Genomic DNA, 16,671 nt, shown 5'->3' with positions numbered 1-16,671 from the left:
ACTTCTGATAATAAAACTTCAATTTCTGCAGCTGAGAAATGTTTCTTTTTCAGTCGCTTTTGAGAAGACATGTTGAAATCCTTCGTTTGGTGTCATAATATGATGCTCATATATAGTTGTCAGTCGGATTTAATAGGCGGGATTTATGGTAATTGAGAGTGAGCGTGCACGCGCGTCCCATTTACGACTGATTGGAATTCATTAACACACACACACATTTCACTATCACATCTGACGTTTACGAAGTTTTTGTGAATCAGGAGAAGAGTTTTCGGGAAGTTTTCTTTACGCGCAAATCACTCAGATATTTACTCGTATATTTACGAATGTTTCATGAATGAGACCCACTGAATGCAAGTTTCTAGTGCATCTTATCAGAGGAGAATCTCTAGTGACTGCTGAATCTTGAACTAACAAGATAAGGTTGTTTGTTTAATTACTGTCGCTGTGATGTTGATCATGTTTTATCTTGACTTCACTTATATGAAATAATTCTGGTTATGAACAGATTAAAAGCCACAAACTGTGTTGTGGAGCAATGAAGGTTTATCAGAGCGTCCTGCTGTTTTTCTGCTGCCAGTTCTTTCACACTCTGGGTAAACTTTTATTTTTTTATTTCATATGTAAACGTCGCTGTATTTGCAGTCACTGATTTATCTTGGAATAATTTCATCTGTCTTCACAGCTTTAAACTGTAATGTGGTGAATGGTAACCTGAAGCAGATAGACGCTGGGTCTGGCTCCGTGGTTGGCGTGAACCGTAATGATGAGATATTCGTCCTGATTGATAACGTCTTCACAAAGATCAGCGGGTCTCTAAAGCACTTCAGTGTTGGTCCTGCTGGTCAGCTGGGGGTTAATACAGCAAACGTACTCGGTTACTAACGTAACCTCGGTTCCCTGAAATACGGGAACGAGTACTGCGTCGAAGACGCATATGGGAAAAACCCCCTTTTTCTCCTGAACTGAAGCCTTATTCAATCACGCAGTGAAACTGCACAGCCATTGGATCGTGCAGTGTTATTAAAATAAACCAATGGCTTGGCAGCGGTGCTGCACGAACCTATGGCAGCGAAGCCCGCCAAAGCCCGCCGAAATGGGCGGGGAATCTGGCTATATATTGGCCGCTTCGCCACAGGAATTCAGGTTACTTCGACTGAAGCGACGACTGAGTTGTGCAGCCTTTTTAGCATGGCAAGGAACGCAGTACTCGTTCCCGTATTTCAGGGAACCGAGGTTACGTTAGTAACCGAGTACGTTCCCTTTCAATACTTCACTCGTACTGCGTCGAAGACGCATATGGGAACCCAGTTCAATCACGCCATGCTAAGAAGGGAGGACGACCAACGCAATCACACTTGATTTGTTAAACCAAGATATGACAATAGCAACTAGGGGCAGAATAAGCTCAATGAGGTTACGTCTGACCTAGCCTGATCATCCCGTATTCGTATCGCCTCAGTACCCAAGGGACCGAGTGCATACGAGTAGAGTTTGAGCCTTGGGCAAGAATGGCCAAGAGCATGCAAATGAGGAACAAGAAGGTGACCTTTACACAGAAAGTACCCTAGCATGAAGCACCGGGACGTCTAGATTGTAAAATCTAGCAAATGTGGACGGCGAGCTCCAGCCAGCCGCCTCACAAATTTCTGCGATAGTCACACCACTAGACCATGCCCAAGACGAAGACACTGCTCTCGTCAAATGGGCTTTTACTCCAATTGGGCTTTGCAGGCCCAGAGAAGAGTAGGCTAGCTGGATTGCATCAACAATCCACCTTGAAAGTCTTTGCTTAGACACCGGTAACCCTCTGGTGCGGTTTCCAAAGCATATGAAGAGCTGTTCTGATCGTCTTATTGGCGCAGAACGCTCTATGTAGACTTTTAGAGCCCTCACTGGACAAAGTAGATTCAGCCCTGGATCCTCCTCTGTGTTTTGTAACGCAGAGAGGGTGACCACTTGTGCTCTAAAAGGTGTGGAGAGCACCTTTGGCACATAGCCATGCCTCGGTTTCAGGACGACCCTCGAGTCGTTAGGCCCGAATTCTAGGCAATTAGGGTTTATCGAAAGTGCTTGCAAATCACCCACATGCTTAACAGACGCTAGTGCCAATAGCAGAGCGGTCTTTAGCGACAGGGCTTTAAGGCCTATGGACTGTAGCGGTTCAAAGGGGGCCCCCTTCAGGGCTCTCAGCACCGTGGGCAGGTCCCAAGAAGGGACGGTGGGAGGGCAAGGCGGATGAAGCCGTCTGGCACCTCTCATAAATCGGACGACTAAGTCGTTTCTGCCCACCGACTGGCCTGCTATAAGGGCGTGTGACGCCGCTATAGTTGCTACATAGACCTTGAGCGTGGAGGGGGATCGTCCCTTCTCCAAGAGCTCTTGCAAAAATGACAGTATCACTGATACGTCACAAGAGGTCGGGTTTTCACCATGGTCTGAACACCATGTGGAGAACACAGACCATTTGGAGGCATAGAGGCGTCGTGTAGACGGAGCTCTAGCCTGTGAAATTGTGTCTAGCACACGCTCAGGGAGTCCCGCGGACTCCCGTCGAGCGACCAAAGGTGCAGAGACCACTTCTCTGGGTATGGATGCCAAATCGTCCCGTCCGCCTGAGAAAGGAGGTCCCGTCTCAGGGGAACGGGCCATGGGGCTGCAGTCAGCATCTGCGACAGGTCGGCTATCCAGTGCTGATTTTCCCAGAATGGGGCTACAAGCAGAACCCTGCATCTCTGGTCCCTGACCCGCCTGATTACTTGGGGAATCAGAGGGACCGGAGGAAAAGCATAAAGAAGACGGTTGGGCCAGTCCTGGGACAACGCGTCCTTGATCTTGGAAAAATATATTGGGCAATGAGAGTTGTCTTTTGAGGCAAAGAGGTCTATTTCCGCTCTGCCAAAGACCTCCCATATCTTCTGAACCGTCTGCGGGTGGAGTCTCCACTCTTCTGAGGAGACTCCGCTTCTTGACAGCATATCTGCGCCCTTGTTCAGCTTGCCCGGAAGATGTACTGCTCTCAGGGACCCCAAATTGCTTTGGGTCCATTCCAGCAGTCGCGACGTCAGTCTGAAGAGACGCGTCGATGACAGCCCACCTTGGTGATTTATATAAGAGACCACCGTCATGCTGTCCGATCTGACCAGCACGTGGTGGCTCTTTAGGTCTGACAGGAAGCTCTGGCAGGCTCGTTGAACTGCAATCATCTCGAGGCAGTTGATGTGAAGCCTGCTCTCCTCTTTCGACCATTGGCCGAAAGCGGGTTTCCCTTCGCACAGCGCGCCCCAACCCTTGTTGGACGCGTCTGTGGAGATCACTTTCCTTCTGCAAACCATACCAAGTGGAGCACCCCGTTCCATCCATTGCATGTCCCTCCAAGGGGTCAGGGCCGAAATACAGTCCTGACTCACCTTGATATTCAAGCGTCCGTGACGCCATGCATGAGGTGGAACACGTGGTTTCAGCCAATATTGGAGGGGGCGCATACGAAGCAGCCCGAGCTCCAGCACCGGCGATGCCGCCGCCATGAGACCCAGCAGCTTCTGGAATGTCTTTAGGGGTCGAGAAGCACCTATTTTGAAAGAGGCCGCAAGTCGCTGTAGAGCCGCAGCGCGCTCCTTCACCATTGTTGCCCTCATCGTCACTGAGTCTAACACTGTTCCCAGAAACGATATCTGTCGGCTGGGGGACAGTGAGCTCTTGACAAAGTTCACCCTGAGCCCCAGGCATTCCAGATGGCTGAGGAGCACAGTTCTGTAACCCAATGCCTCCCCCTCTGACTGAGCTAGAACTAGCCAGTCGTCGAGGTAATTGAGAATGCGGATGCCCTTCTGCCTGAGAGGGGAGAGAGCCGCATCCATGCACTTTGTGAACGTGCGAGGCGCCAGAGACAGCCCAAAGGGGAGGACCTTGTATTGGTAAGCCACGCCCTCGAAGGCAAATCTCAAAAACGGCCTGTGACGGGGGGCTATCTGGATGTGAAAGTAAGCGTCTTTCAGATCCAGCGAAAAGAACCAATCCCCCGAGCGTATTTGCGAGAGGATTTGTTTCAATGTGATCATTCTGAAGCGCCGTCTCATGAGGGCACGGTTCAGATGTCTTAAATCGAGGATGGGGCGCAGCCCACCATCCTTCTTGGGAACCAGGAAGTAACGGCTGTAAAACCCTGAGTCGCGGTGTGCTGGGGGAACGATTTCTATAGCTCCCTTCACCAGCAGATTTTTCACTTCGGCACGAAGAACGTGAGCGTTCTCGTTGTGCACTGAAGTGGTGACCGCCCCGTGAAAGCGTGGTGGCCGTCGTGCGAACTGAAGGGAATAGCCGTGTTTTATTACTCCCATGACCCAATCTGATACCCCGGGAATGGCTTGCCATTGTGAGGCCCGGATGGACAGAGGTTGTATTAACTCGAGTGATTGACCGCCGTGAGGGGACATAGCACTCGTGAGTGTTGTGTGAGGAAAACTGCTCTTTTTGTGAAGGAGTGTGTTTTTTATTTTTTGCACTATAACAGCGCTTTGCTGTCTGGGCGCTAACAAGGGCCCATTGTTTGCAGCAGGAACAACTTCGTCGACATCTGGAGATGGACGGCAGAAAAACACGGGGCAGTTTGGGGGGTGGTCCGGCTGTGGCGAGACTTAGACCCTCCTCTTTCTTTCCTGTTGATCAGGATGACGGCGGCGGCGCAGGGTCCAGCACTATCTTGGGCCGGGGTCCCATGCGCTTGGGATACTGATACCGTCTGGTGGCCGAGCGAGAACGGTGTCGAGGCTCGGGTTTCACCGGCTGGGCTGCGGTGGTAGCAGCTGGCGCTTGCTTAGGAGGCTGACGAATCGGCACCTGTTTGGGGCGACTGGCAGCAGATGAAGCGCGCTTCGGCAGGAAGTGTCGCATTGCCTGGGACGACTTCTGCGCCTCTGTGAAACGCTCGGCGAATCCCTCTATCGCCGGGCCAAAGAGGCCGCTGGGGGAGATCGGTGCGTCTAGGAACTGGGCTCTGTCAGCATCCTTAATCTCCGTAAGGTTGAGCCATAAGTGGCGCTCCAATACGACCAGGTTAGCCATCGAGCGCCCAATGGCCTGGGCGGTGCTCTTGGTAGCACGCAGTGCCAAGTCTGTTGCACTTCTCAGCTCCCTGAGCGTGGCGACATCTGGGCCAGACTCGTCGGTGGCGGCGAGAAGTTTGGCCTGGAAGACTTGAAGCACCGCCATAGAGTGGAGCGCCGCGGCTGCTTGCCCTGCCGATGAGTAGGCGCGCCCGGCGAGCGCCGACGTCGTACGGCAGGGTTTGGACGGATGGTTGGCCTTGGCTTTCCATCCAATAGCTGCTGGCGGGCAGAGATGCACGGCCACAGACTCGTCCAGCGGCGGCAGCCGTTCGTATCCTCTTTCATCAGCGCCGTCAATTGAGGTGAGGGCGGATGAAGATGAAGTACGCAGGCGTGCTGAGTAGGGGGCGCGCCACGATTTAGTGAGCTCGTCGTGGACCTCCGGGAAGAACGGAGCAGTTCGCTGACGAGGGGCTTGCTGGCGCCCCGGCAGAAACCATTCATCCAGACGGCTACGGGCTGGTTCCTCTGGAGGAGACCAATCCAGACCCAGCTCATCCACTGCCCTGGAGAGAACGCGGATAAGCTCGGCGTCCATCCCGAGTTTCGAGCGGTTTGGTTCAGATGACATCGAGGGGGCGGGGTCCGGCGAGCCCGACAGCTCCTCAGCATCTGAAGCGGCTAGAGACATGCTGTCCTCTAGCAGTTCCTCCTCAGTCCCTCCAAACAAAACCAGATCACTCGCGGCAGCAGAGGGACACTGGTTTGGCTGTACAAAGAGGACTGGGGAATCCCCTCTGGGCGGAGAAAACGAGGCACGCGGGGGCTGAGCCGGCGTGAGCTCGCTTTCATCCTGCTGCTTTAATCCTCTGCCCCGCCTTTTCTTTCTCGCCGGCTCGCGGGAGGAAGAAAAAGGGAGGGCGCGAGGAGCGAGATCGCTCTCTGAAAAGAAAGCGATTCGCGAGCGCAGAGAGGCGATATTCATGTTCTCGCAATGAGAACATGAATTCCCCGCGAGTGCTGTGTCAGCGTGGGGTTTCCCCAAGCACGCGACACACTCGCTGTGCCCGTCATCAGCGTGCAGAGGGGCTCTGCACGAGCTGCAATGACGAGACGGCATTTGCAACAACGCCGTAGGAAAAGGCTCTTTTAGAGAAATTTGCTCTTTCAATATATATATCTCACCGGATGGCCGCAGGGAAGCGATGAATCTGCGGTGGGGACCGGCAGTCGCGTTCCAGTGCGAGGCGTGTCAACGGCGAGCAGTTCAGCGGAGATCAGCGAAGCGATGTGATGTCGTCGCTGAAGGAGAAATAATCTGAATTCCTGTGGCGAAGCGGCCAATATATAGCCAGATTCCCCGCCCATTTCGGCGGGCTTTGGCGGGCTTCGCTGCCATAGGTTCGTGCAGCACCGCTGCCAAGCCATTGGTTTATTTTAATAACACTGCACGATCCAATGGCTGTGCAGTTTCACTGCGTGATTGAATAAGGCTTCAGTTCAGGAGAAAAAGGGGGTTTTTCCCATATGCGTCTTCGACGCAGTACGAGTGAAGTATTGAAAGGGAACAACATCTTTAGGTTTCAGAGTGGCGGTTTTGTTAAGCTTGAAGGTGAAGACTTGCAGAGAACCGAAATGAAGACAAGTTTAAGCGGTCATGAGTTTACATGTTGTGAAATGGCCAAATACATTTTATTATGGTTCTTATTAAACCAACTAGTCTTTAATTGAACCTGTTGATTGTGTTGTAAGGGCTTCTCAATCAGGTGGATGCTGGAGGTGATCAGATCATTGCAGGTGTCAATATGTATGATGACATATTCTGTTCAAATATGGATGCTAACAACAAATGGCTATCCAGTAACATTCCTTGGATTAATATTGGTGGAAAGCTGAAGTACTACAGCTGTGGTCCATACAGCTGTTGGGGAGTGAACCACAACGACCAAATCTTCATCATGAAGGTAATGTCAAAATGCTAAATCCAAGAGCTCTAGTACACCAGGTTTTTATGTACTAGAGATTATGCAAAGGTTTGAGTTTGACAAAACTGGGAAAGTCACTGGGGTGAAAGCAGCAAAATTTCTTGATCTGGCTGTATGATTAACTGGATTTGTGTTTTTTGGTCTTGTGCAGGATGTGTCGTCTAGTGTCTGTTCAGGGTCCGGCAGCTTTGTGAACATTCCTGGACTTCTGTCCATGATTGAAGTAGCAACTGATGGCAGTGTCTATGGTGTGAACTCTCAAGGGAGCTTATTCCGACAGTAAGCTGAATAATCATATTACAAGTTTTATGAACCAAATGATTAGCTTGTTAAATGCACATGTGAATACAGTATAAATGGAAGCCAAATGCTTCATTCAAGGAGACCTTTTGTCTATTGCAGAACTGGTGTCACTCGCTGCACACCCGATGGCACAGACTGGATCCCAGTGGTTGCCTGTCCCAATGGTCACCAGCATGTGGTGTGGGTCGTGTGTGTTGACGGCTCCATCCGTAAATGCAGTTAAGGCACTATAGTTGGCCAAGGTGGGCGGTCTCAAGATTCTGGCAGAGCGCATGCCTAAATGTACTTTATAATGTCACTGCAGCAACAGGAGGTCAATCATTAACTGAAGCCTCAGAGTGATTTGTAATAAAGTAATTGGCAATTATTAACAAACCAAGAGCTCGATTACTTTTCTATTGAACCAAGAAAGCATCTCTCACTCATGTTTCTTTCATGTATTAGGTTCCGTGGAGATGTTTCAAGTGATGCACAACCATGCACCGTAAACCCCAATGTTAAAGAAATCAAGTTATCATAACTTTAACTTAAAATGCCAGGTTTTGGTGTCAAAATTAAGCCGTTATGTTTGACTCATTTGGGAGCAAAATTCTTCTGAATTAGTGATTGTCTGGCTAGCTTTATAAAGAATAGGTTAGTGAACCAGTTCAGGAAATCGAAACCGTTTGCGTCTCCAATGGAGATTTTTTTTTTTTTTTTTCTTGTAGCTGACACCCTCCGCTTCAAAATACTCCAGTCTCCCAGAGTAATTCATCAACTCAAACAGTACACCGGCTGAACTGAAGATGACAGAGCCAGCTAGTGAACGTACAGTCCCACTGCTAGAGTGGTTCTTGAGTCAAGAACTAGTTGCATTGGTTTTCGAATCAGCAGTACACTGAACTGAAAACAGTTTCTGTCAGACATTTCCGATGATGATACCAGTGTTGCCAACTTGGTGACTTTTGCTGCGTTTCCACTGAAGTTACCAGGAACTTTTTTTTTTTTTTTTTAAATAGACCAGCTTTCGGTGTTTCCACTGTGGTCTAAAGTACTGGGGAAGATTAGGCAGATAGTCTGAAGTAGGCACATTTTCGACTTTTATCCTCGGTAGTTCAGAGTTTATGCATTCGACTCGGGAGTGTGATGTCCACGGTGATGTAATTCTGCAGACCGCAGCGTACTTGATAACATCAGTCAGCTCACCTTGGCTACTGCAATTTTCCTCTGTATTTACAATCCAATGAAAAAGGATATCAAGTTCCACTACCTCTTTTAATTTAAACCTAACTAGTCAGCCATTTACAATGAAACAAAATATAAATTGCCTATTTAAAAAAAAAAAGAGACTAGCGACAGACCTTATTTAGTCTCTGAGACTCTCTAGTACTGCAGCATGAGTGCGAGCACTCTCCTTTTTTTTTTTTTTTTTTTTCTCTGCATCTGTTCAGTGAGGGTAGCACTTTGTTAAAAAAAGATTCTGTTGCTTCTAACTTTTACATGCAAGTATAACCGATATGCACTGACGCCATGAATATGCTAATTAGCTTATGACATAATTTAGTGACTTTTCAGGAGGGCTTTAGCTACTTTCCATTGAAAGCTGGCAACACTGATACCGCGCATGCATGATTCAGCGTGAAGCAAACTGACACACAGCGTGTCTGAACTTAACTGGCTCTTCTGGTGACTTGATTCTGTGCTAATGTTATGAGCGCAGTTAAACCAAAGGCTTGAAAGAAGGGCAATCTGGCGACATGTAAGTTTATTTAACAACGACTAAATCTCAATGGATTAGTAAGTGGATCATGGTTTCTGCGCAGATGACACCTAGTTTATTTACTGTCTTCAAGACTTAAATCCTTGTATGCACATTATTGCTGTTACTGTATTTGGTTGCATTGTTTCGAAACTTAATTGTAAACCTCATTTTGAGGTTTTAAACTGACTAAACTTATTATTACTGACTTGTATATTTGAATGTTTGATAGACTTGACGTCAAGCGTAAAAGAACCTGTGAACCCCCTTTTTTTTTTTTTTTTTTTTTTTTAACCGGTTTATTGAATTAAACTGTTCGAAAAGAACCGGTTTGTGGCAAAGAACTGCACTTCCCATCAGCATTTCAAATTAAGTGTTATGAACCCTAATTTCAATTTAAATTATGCATTATGTCTCGGTTTAAAACGATTGGTCGTGTTTGAAATTCTGCTTCGAGAAATGCGCCGAGTGGTCAACACATAACACCACGTGCCAAATGCCGGAAGTTTTTGTTCGTTGTGAATTTGCTGAAGCAATGGTCCAGGCACTGGCAGAGCGAGCCATCTCCTCATTAGAGATGAAAATCGAACATTAAATTAGTAAGTAGAGATTAAACTGCACATACTTAAGTACCTAACATTAAAATAAAACCTGCAATAATTGCAAATGTTATTATCCCGCATCGCAGGTGGTCGTCGTGAAGCAGGTGGAAAGAGCGCCTTGACATGAAGATGCACTGAAAACCTTTACGCTGGTAGGTTAATGGTAAAATACATGTGTAACATTTTGGTTTGACTTAATTTATTTTAGTGTGATCTGCAAGAAGGGCTAGAGATAAAATGTTTGAGAATGCTCAATGTTCTTTATAATGTTTATGAACTACGCAAACATTAAATTGCAAACGTGACAAGCTTATAGAAACCGTGCCACTCTTTTGACTCTCCTGGACCGTTTATCACCTCTGCCTAAAAGAAAAGTGCACCGTGGAGCTCTCGGATCGTATGCGTTTTTTCACTGACCGGCGCACACAATCACTAAACCGCGCTGAGAGGTCCAGTGAGAAGCGCATATTGCTTTTTTTTTTTTTTTTTTTTTTTTTTTTTTTTTCTTGCATGTCTCTGTCGTTTAAACTCTTTTTAATGTCTGATCAGACTACGATTACATTATCAACAGCACTGAGGTGGAAAATAGAAGGCGGCTTTTTGGCAGAAATGTAGGATGCTCATGCTTTTATAAAATTCTGAATTATATGTATTAAAGCAGTAATGGAATATAATTGCAGTATGATGAAGCTATAACCTTTTTGTGTAAGTGTTATTTGTATACAATGGTCTATAATAAAACCATGATTATCTGTCTGGTTTTTACTTTTCATGCAGGAGCAAAAACTCTGCCGCTACACTTCAAAGAAATAAAGCTTTAACTTATGGCATTTATCAATATCGGCTGATATGAAAATTCTATAATGTTTTTGGGGCTATATTGCTCAGCCCTATTTCCAAGGTATAAACGCGTTTGAGGTACTAGCTCCCTGTAAGAAAATCGGCGTGGTGTTAAATGTCCTGTTTTCCTACGACAGCAGGACTATCAGACCGGCAGTTATCCTGAAGCAGGTGGGAAGAGACTACATGAAGTATGCTGGTATGTTAAAGGGATGGTTGATCTAAAAATGAGAGTTTGCTGGTAATTTTGCTTCATTGCTTCATAAGACCTCAATGTATCATCAGGAGCCACAATATAATTTTTTTTTTCCTGTATATGGGTTGTGTGGCTTTTTACAACTCTGTGCCAGTAGCTGTTGTCTTGCACTTATATGAATCACAGAGGTTTAAGGTCAAATCTTTAGTGTTGAACTGAAGATAAAAAGTCACCTACATTTGGATGGCTTGAGGGTAAGTAAATTTAACAGCGTTTTTTCATTTTTGGGTGAAGTATTCCTTTACTTTGCACCTTTTTGAAATGTGAGTTTGGATGCATGTGAATCAGTTTTAATTTGTTTATTCATCTTCTCTAGATGTCTGATGCTTGCAGGATGATCCTTGATGTGTTCAATGTATTCTACTTTCCATGGGGCAGAAAGACCTGCATCTTAAAAACACTGTCTTTTGCAAACCTTTTTTTTTTTTTTTTCACAGAGTAGCTACTATTCACAAATACTCTGCAAATTTCTGTGCTCCATACAGATTCACATTTTGGCGACTGTTAAAATGTGACCTAATAATATGATCTTTTATAAAAGCATGGTGTCTGTTAAGTACATTAAGAAGACAAACATGTCTGTTCAGTGTGCTTTTAATTGTTCTGATACTCCCAAGTATTGTAATTGTGTTTTTTCTTTTTTTTTTTTATTAAATGTAGTAATGTCCGTATACATCACCCAAGTAAAGTTGTTGATGTGAAAAGTTTTAATGATTTATAACTTTAAAGTCAAACACAACATGCAGTATAAACTGGAATGTTTGAGTTTAGTCTGTTTGCCTTTAACGTTATCTGTACTTAGTTAACTCAATGAGAAGACCACATTAGGTGAACTCAAACGGAGTTGTCAATTTCCCATTACTCAATTAAACTGAGGGAATCAATTCTCCTCAAATCATTTGAGTAGTCTCAACTTATTAGGGTTTACAGTCTGGCAAATAGACACTATAAATATTTATTCAAATTGTTCATGTCTGATTAAAATGTCCCCCGTCTTCTATTTATTAACCTAGTGTATAGCCTGCATTTTTAGAGTTTAATACAATGTTATCAGATTCTGCTGACACGTGAGGGATGTTAGCTTCAATCAGTTTAGCAGGTCCGGTCAAAAGATATCCGCTGATACGCAAAAAACAGTTAACGCTGCTCTTTGTCTGATGCTATGAACTAACTTCCCTATTAACCAAGAGGGAAAACTAATCACAAGAAGAACAGGAAACCGGGAGACTGTCCTCTTAAAAACAACCACATATGTCATTTGTGCTAGCAGCATATACAACCTATTATGTTTTAAAATTAAGCAGCCTTATGACAGTCGTGTGTGTCATCAAATGACCTATTGACACTCATTACCACTCACAAAAAGGAGTGACCCAACAGTTCACTGAACATTGTTGCACAGGTTTGTAAACTTATTTTATGGCTTGTTTTTTAAGGTACTGTTCTGATTCTCTGCAATTGTGAAAGTGCAGTTTGACATTTTCTTTACAAATCTGTTGTGAATGCCAGTGAATGAATGTGAAATGCCCAGTAAACCACAACACTTACCATAATTTTTACCACGATGTTTACTGTGGTTAAAGCACATTAACCACAATGCCGTGCCTTTAATACCTTTTTGTAATGTGATTGTAATTCAGTGTTTTTTTTCTTTTCTGTTTTGCAGTTTCTTCATATCACATTCATCTCCAGCTCCTACAACAACATTTAGTGTCCAGCGGCTCTTTATGAAGCTCTCTCAGAAGAAGATGGGGGACTACCTGTCAAAAGTGATTAATTTATGACCCCCGTCGTCCACCCCTTATGAATTATGATCCCAGATGTCAAACAGACACGTGTGACGTCCAGTTCCTGTTCCTGTTTTCCTTGATGTTTATGAATGTATATTTATTGTTGAAATAAAAAGTTGACTCACTTAACTACTTATTCTTTTCTCCAAGTTCATAAAAATGTCTATTTGAAACACTTAAATGTAATCATTAAGCATATATCTGAAGCAACTTACAAATGAGTATGATAGAAGCAACAAGTTCTGGATAGTCTAATGCAGTACACGTAGGAGTTTTTCAATCTACTGAATAAAAAGAAAACCGGTGGACAGAATAGAATGTACGAGCATAGACGGAAAATAATAAGTAACAATCTTTCATGATTTCGAAACGGTACCACAGTGTATATAAAAACTAGGATAATATAATAATATAACGTAAATGTCTCGAGTGAAGAAAAGGTTTAAAGTAATTGTAGCTGCACTGGGTTGTACATAATTAACTCAAATGGTATATAGGGAATTTGAATAATTAATCAGGAATATGATTAATATATCTCATATGACAGTTACATTAAAATTATTGAAGATGAAAAATAGCTCAATTGCATATATCAATAACTCATTACAAGGCACTGTACTTTACTCAATATGTCAATATTCCATTCTTCATATCAATTATAGTGATATCTCTTACTGTAAATTACAGCAAATCAAACAGTGGTTTGTCCAGCAAACGGCCGTAAGATTAATTAACAACTTTCAATAAAGTTATCACTTCTTATAATTCAAGGAAAAATATTCTCTGGCCATGAAAACATTATCCTATCATTATGAAATTTTGTTACTAAATGTAAAGAGCTTGTAGCTAAAGATCAGACATTTCATTGACTCGTAATGTGAGCGCTTAGACAGAGGCAATCATTATATTGGTTTTTAGTAATTGAACTAATAATACATATCAAACTACAAATCACACAGAGTAAATACGCGTACGACAATACAGACAGTAAACTTTGGACAAGACATAATGGAATCCAAATGAGGGAGAGAGAGAGAGAGAGAGAGAATGAATGAGAGAGGATGAGAGAGAGAGAGGTGAGAGAATAGGCATTATCACAGAGTTACGCTCAGTTATGCAAACTCACAGACAGTAACCCTTGAAAGACAACAACAAATCAAATCACATTGAAAAGGTAATAGACAAACTTTAAGCAGCATTTAAATCTCCATAGAGAATGATACTTGAATGATACCATGATGTGGTCTCTTTGTGATTGGGCGTGTTCTCTCGTGTCTTCCAGGGCTGCTGCGGAATCGCGCGATATTTGAAAGGTCCAACAAAGCAATGTTTCAGAATTCGTCTTCCTCGTGTGGAGAGGCGAATAGATGAATAAATTTAGTAAGGAAAAGAAAACAAAAACAATGGAGATGAAAGCTCCCGAAGGAGCCATGAGAACTGTTCTCTCAGCCGCCGTGCTGAGATCAACGGCGATAGGAGAGTGGACCAAGACCGCGAAGATGGACAAGCAGGGTAAGAGAGGAAGAGAGCGGGAGGAACTTCCTGGGTCAGTTCTTATGGCTTGACTGGTTCACGCCTCTGTTTGCGTGAACAACCAATGAACGTCCGCGATCTGAAGCGGGAAAAAGTTCCTTTGTCTCTGGGGAAACACCCACTCTAATAAGTTCTGGCCTATCAGATTTCAGCAGTGATATTCTAGAAAGTTTGTAATTCCAGATTAATACATTTTACCTTAAATTCCTTTAGGTGCATAGTTGGTTCACAACATGATAATTCCTCAGATACCAAAAATTACATATATACCTGATAGAAACACGATGTTACATTCATATGCAGAATTACACACATCTAAAGTTTGATTGACACACAATAAAATTGTAGATACTCCAATTTTTTATTATGGAAAACATCTAATGCACCTAAAAGCAATTCTCAATACATTTAGAATACATTGAGAAAAGGTACCAGTGAGCTGACTTTTTCCTGTACTGTTTCCCAGTGGGATCATAACGTTTTATGAGCTGGTCAGGAGTAGGGTTACAGAATCATGACTTATTTGAGAACATTAAATTAGGAGAAGCATTTCCAATTTACAAGTTAGCAATTTATAATCCTCACATAACATGGATTAACCATTTTATGCAAAACACAAACCTATTCAAAATACATATTATTAAGGACTAGAGCCCGACCGATATATCGGCCGGCCGATATTATCGGCCGATATGAGCTAATTGCATTTAAATCGGCATAGGCGTTTATAACGGCCGATGAAACATGAGAAACGGAGTCTCATGCTTCACTCATGTTATGAGTGTTGCATAGTTTGCCCACCAGAGGGCGGTCTGCAACTCCAGAGTTGACAACAGCGCCAGAAATTCACTACAGAAGAAAGCGATCAGCCACCCAGGTGAGTCTGTCGTTCGTCATGTGAAATGATTGTAGATTTAGTTCATACACTGTATATAAAAACGGTGTGGTAGTTCTAGCTAACGGTCCTATCATTATCACTTCTAAATATTCTGCAACATCACTTACAGCCGCTAATGCATTGCTATATTAGATTAGCCACAAAGCTAATACCATGTTTATCAGTGGAAGAGCGCGAACGTTAATAAGAGGTCAAACTATAACGTTAGCATTTAACTTATTCTTATTCTATTGCGGTGTGTTTCCCACATAATGACTGCGTAATGGTCCTTTCACACAGGACGCGGTATGCGCGGCGCTTGGCTGCTGGGTTTAGCGTTGCCCTTCAGATACAACGCGATTTGCGCTGCGCTGCGCTATGGCGTTGGCGGAGTTTTAAAAACTTTTAGCGGGAGCTCTTTCATAGTCTGTTGTTCCTCCTTTCGGTCGGCAGCAAACATGTATCTGTCCCGTTGTAAGAAGCGAGCGATAACGCTAGTCCTGCTGATGAAAATTAAGAGAGAAGCAAGGAAGAAGAGGCTACCCTCAGGTCCAGAGCACAATTTGGTGAATTCAGGCTGGTTACGTTACTCTAACGCTAATATAGCTTCCTTTTTAGCAGGCCCCTTAAATGCTTGCTATTAACTTGTTTGAAGGTGGTTCTTCTCAAAATTGACAGCGGTGTGTTCATGGCACTAACGTTAACCATTCAACTTCGAATTGATTCCGTAATCTTCCGGTAACAGTAGGCTAACTTTACGTTCGCCAGCGCATGACGATGTTTTGATTCAGACTGCACAAAGAGAAGAGGAGAATATATACGGGTCCGTTGTGAATGTGTCTGTGAGAGCAAATGTAGTGTAGTTATAGTAACTACAGTAGGTGCGTCAGAAATGATTAAACCAGAGAGGACATGTAAATAAATGTGAGCTGAACACGCGCTTTTTTCTTTTTTTCTTTTTTTTTTTTTACATATTGTTTCAAAGCAGCTTTACAGACATAACAGGGAAATGTTGAAATAATATAGTTAAATATAAGTAGGTAATACCTATTGCTTGACAAATAAAAAAATATATATATTTTTCTCATTTTTGCCTATGTAGGAGATCCCTGTTTATTATTATTATAATTCTAATGATGACATGAGTAATGATACATGGTGATATTATTAATACACATGCTTATTCTTTCTCTGTCTCTCTTTCTGCCCTACAGATGGCTGAAAAAGGTGAATGCTGTAGCAGCAAAGTGTGGGACTACTTCTGCAAATACTTTAACTTTAGTATTATAATTTATTTACAGTACACACACAGACTGTTAAAACCAGCTTCAACTGGAAGAAAGTAAAAGTGTTAAATGTTTAAAACCGGACTGTTTTTTGATCATTAAAAAATATATACTTTTGATGTGCAATTGTTTAGTCATTGAGACTGTAATCTAAGGCTTTTTTTTTTTTTTTTTTTACATAAATCATTTCTGGAAAATGGTTTATACAGCCCACATACATAGAACAGGCAGATATTTTGCTATTGAATGTTTTGTAAGTGCAGTTTATAGGAAATGGGTCTAATATCCAGTTTATTTTCAAAATCAAAATATCGGCTTATAAATCGGCTCTTTTCGAGTTAATATCGGCATCGGCATCGGCCCCCAAAAATCCATATCGGTCGGGCTCTATTAAGGACTTACATAAAGAGCGT

General features: G+C 43.5%; 1 protein-coding gene across 1 annotated transcript; it reads left to right on the top strand.

Annotated features, from left to right (window-relative positions):
• The first annotated feature begins 459 nt into the window (after positions 1–459).
• On the top strand, positions 460–7,712 carry LOC113054162 (fish-egg lectin-like). Its single transcript, XM_026219511.1, has 6 exons — positions 460–596; positions 686–877; positions 6,613–6,660; positions 6,801–7,012; positions 7,185–7,312; positions 7,436–7,712. Exons 1-6 carry the CDS (start codon positions 539–541, stop codon positions 7,557–7,559), a joined length of 762 nt encoding a protein of 253 aa, XP_026075296.1. The 5' UTR covers positions 460–538; the 3' UTR covers positions 7,560–7,712.
• The last annotated feature ends 8,959 nt before the right edge of the window (positions 7,713–16,671 follow it).

Source organism: Carassius auratus, chromosome 35, assembly GCF_003368295.1.
Source record: "Carassius auratus strain Wakin chromosome 35, ASM336829v1, whole genome shotgun sequence".
Taxonomy (NCBI): domain Eukaryota; kingdom Metazoa; phylum Chordata; class Actinopteri; order Cypriniformes; family Cyprinidae; genus Carassius; species Carassius auratus.
Note: the sequence above shows the minus strand (reverse complement) of the source record. Positions and strands in the feature narration are given on the sequence as shown.

What these genes read in the sequence shown, in the direction of transcription:
- LOC113054162 (XM_026219511.1), top strand. Translation starts at nt 539, where the DNA reads ATGAAGGTTTATCAGAGCGTCCTGCTGTTTTTCTGCTGCCAGTTCTTT. An exon ending in TAATACAGCAAACGTACTCG is followed by an intron (nt 878 to 6,612) that starts GTTACTAACGTA and finishes AAGTATTGAAAG; the next exon opens with GGAACAACATCTTTAGGTTT. An exon ending in ACCAAATCTTCATCATGAAG is followed by an intron (nt 7,013 to 7,184) that starts GTAATGTCAAAA and finishes GGTCTTGTGCAG; the next exon opens with GATGTGTCGTCTAGTGTCTG.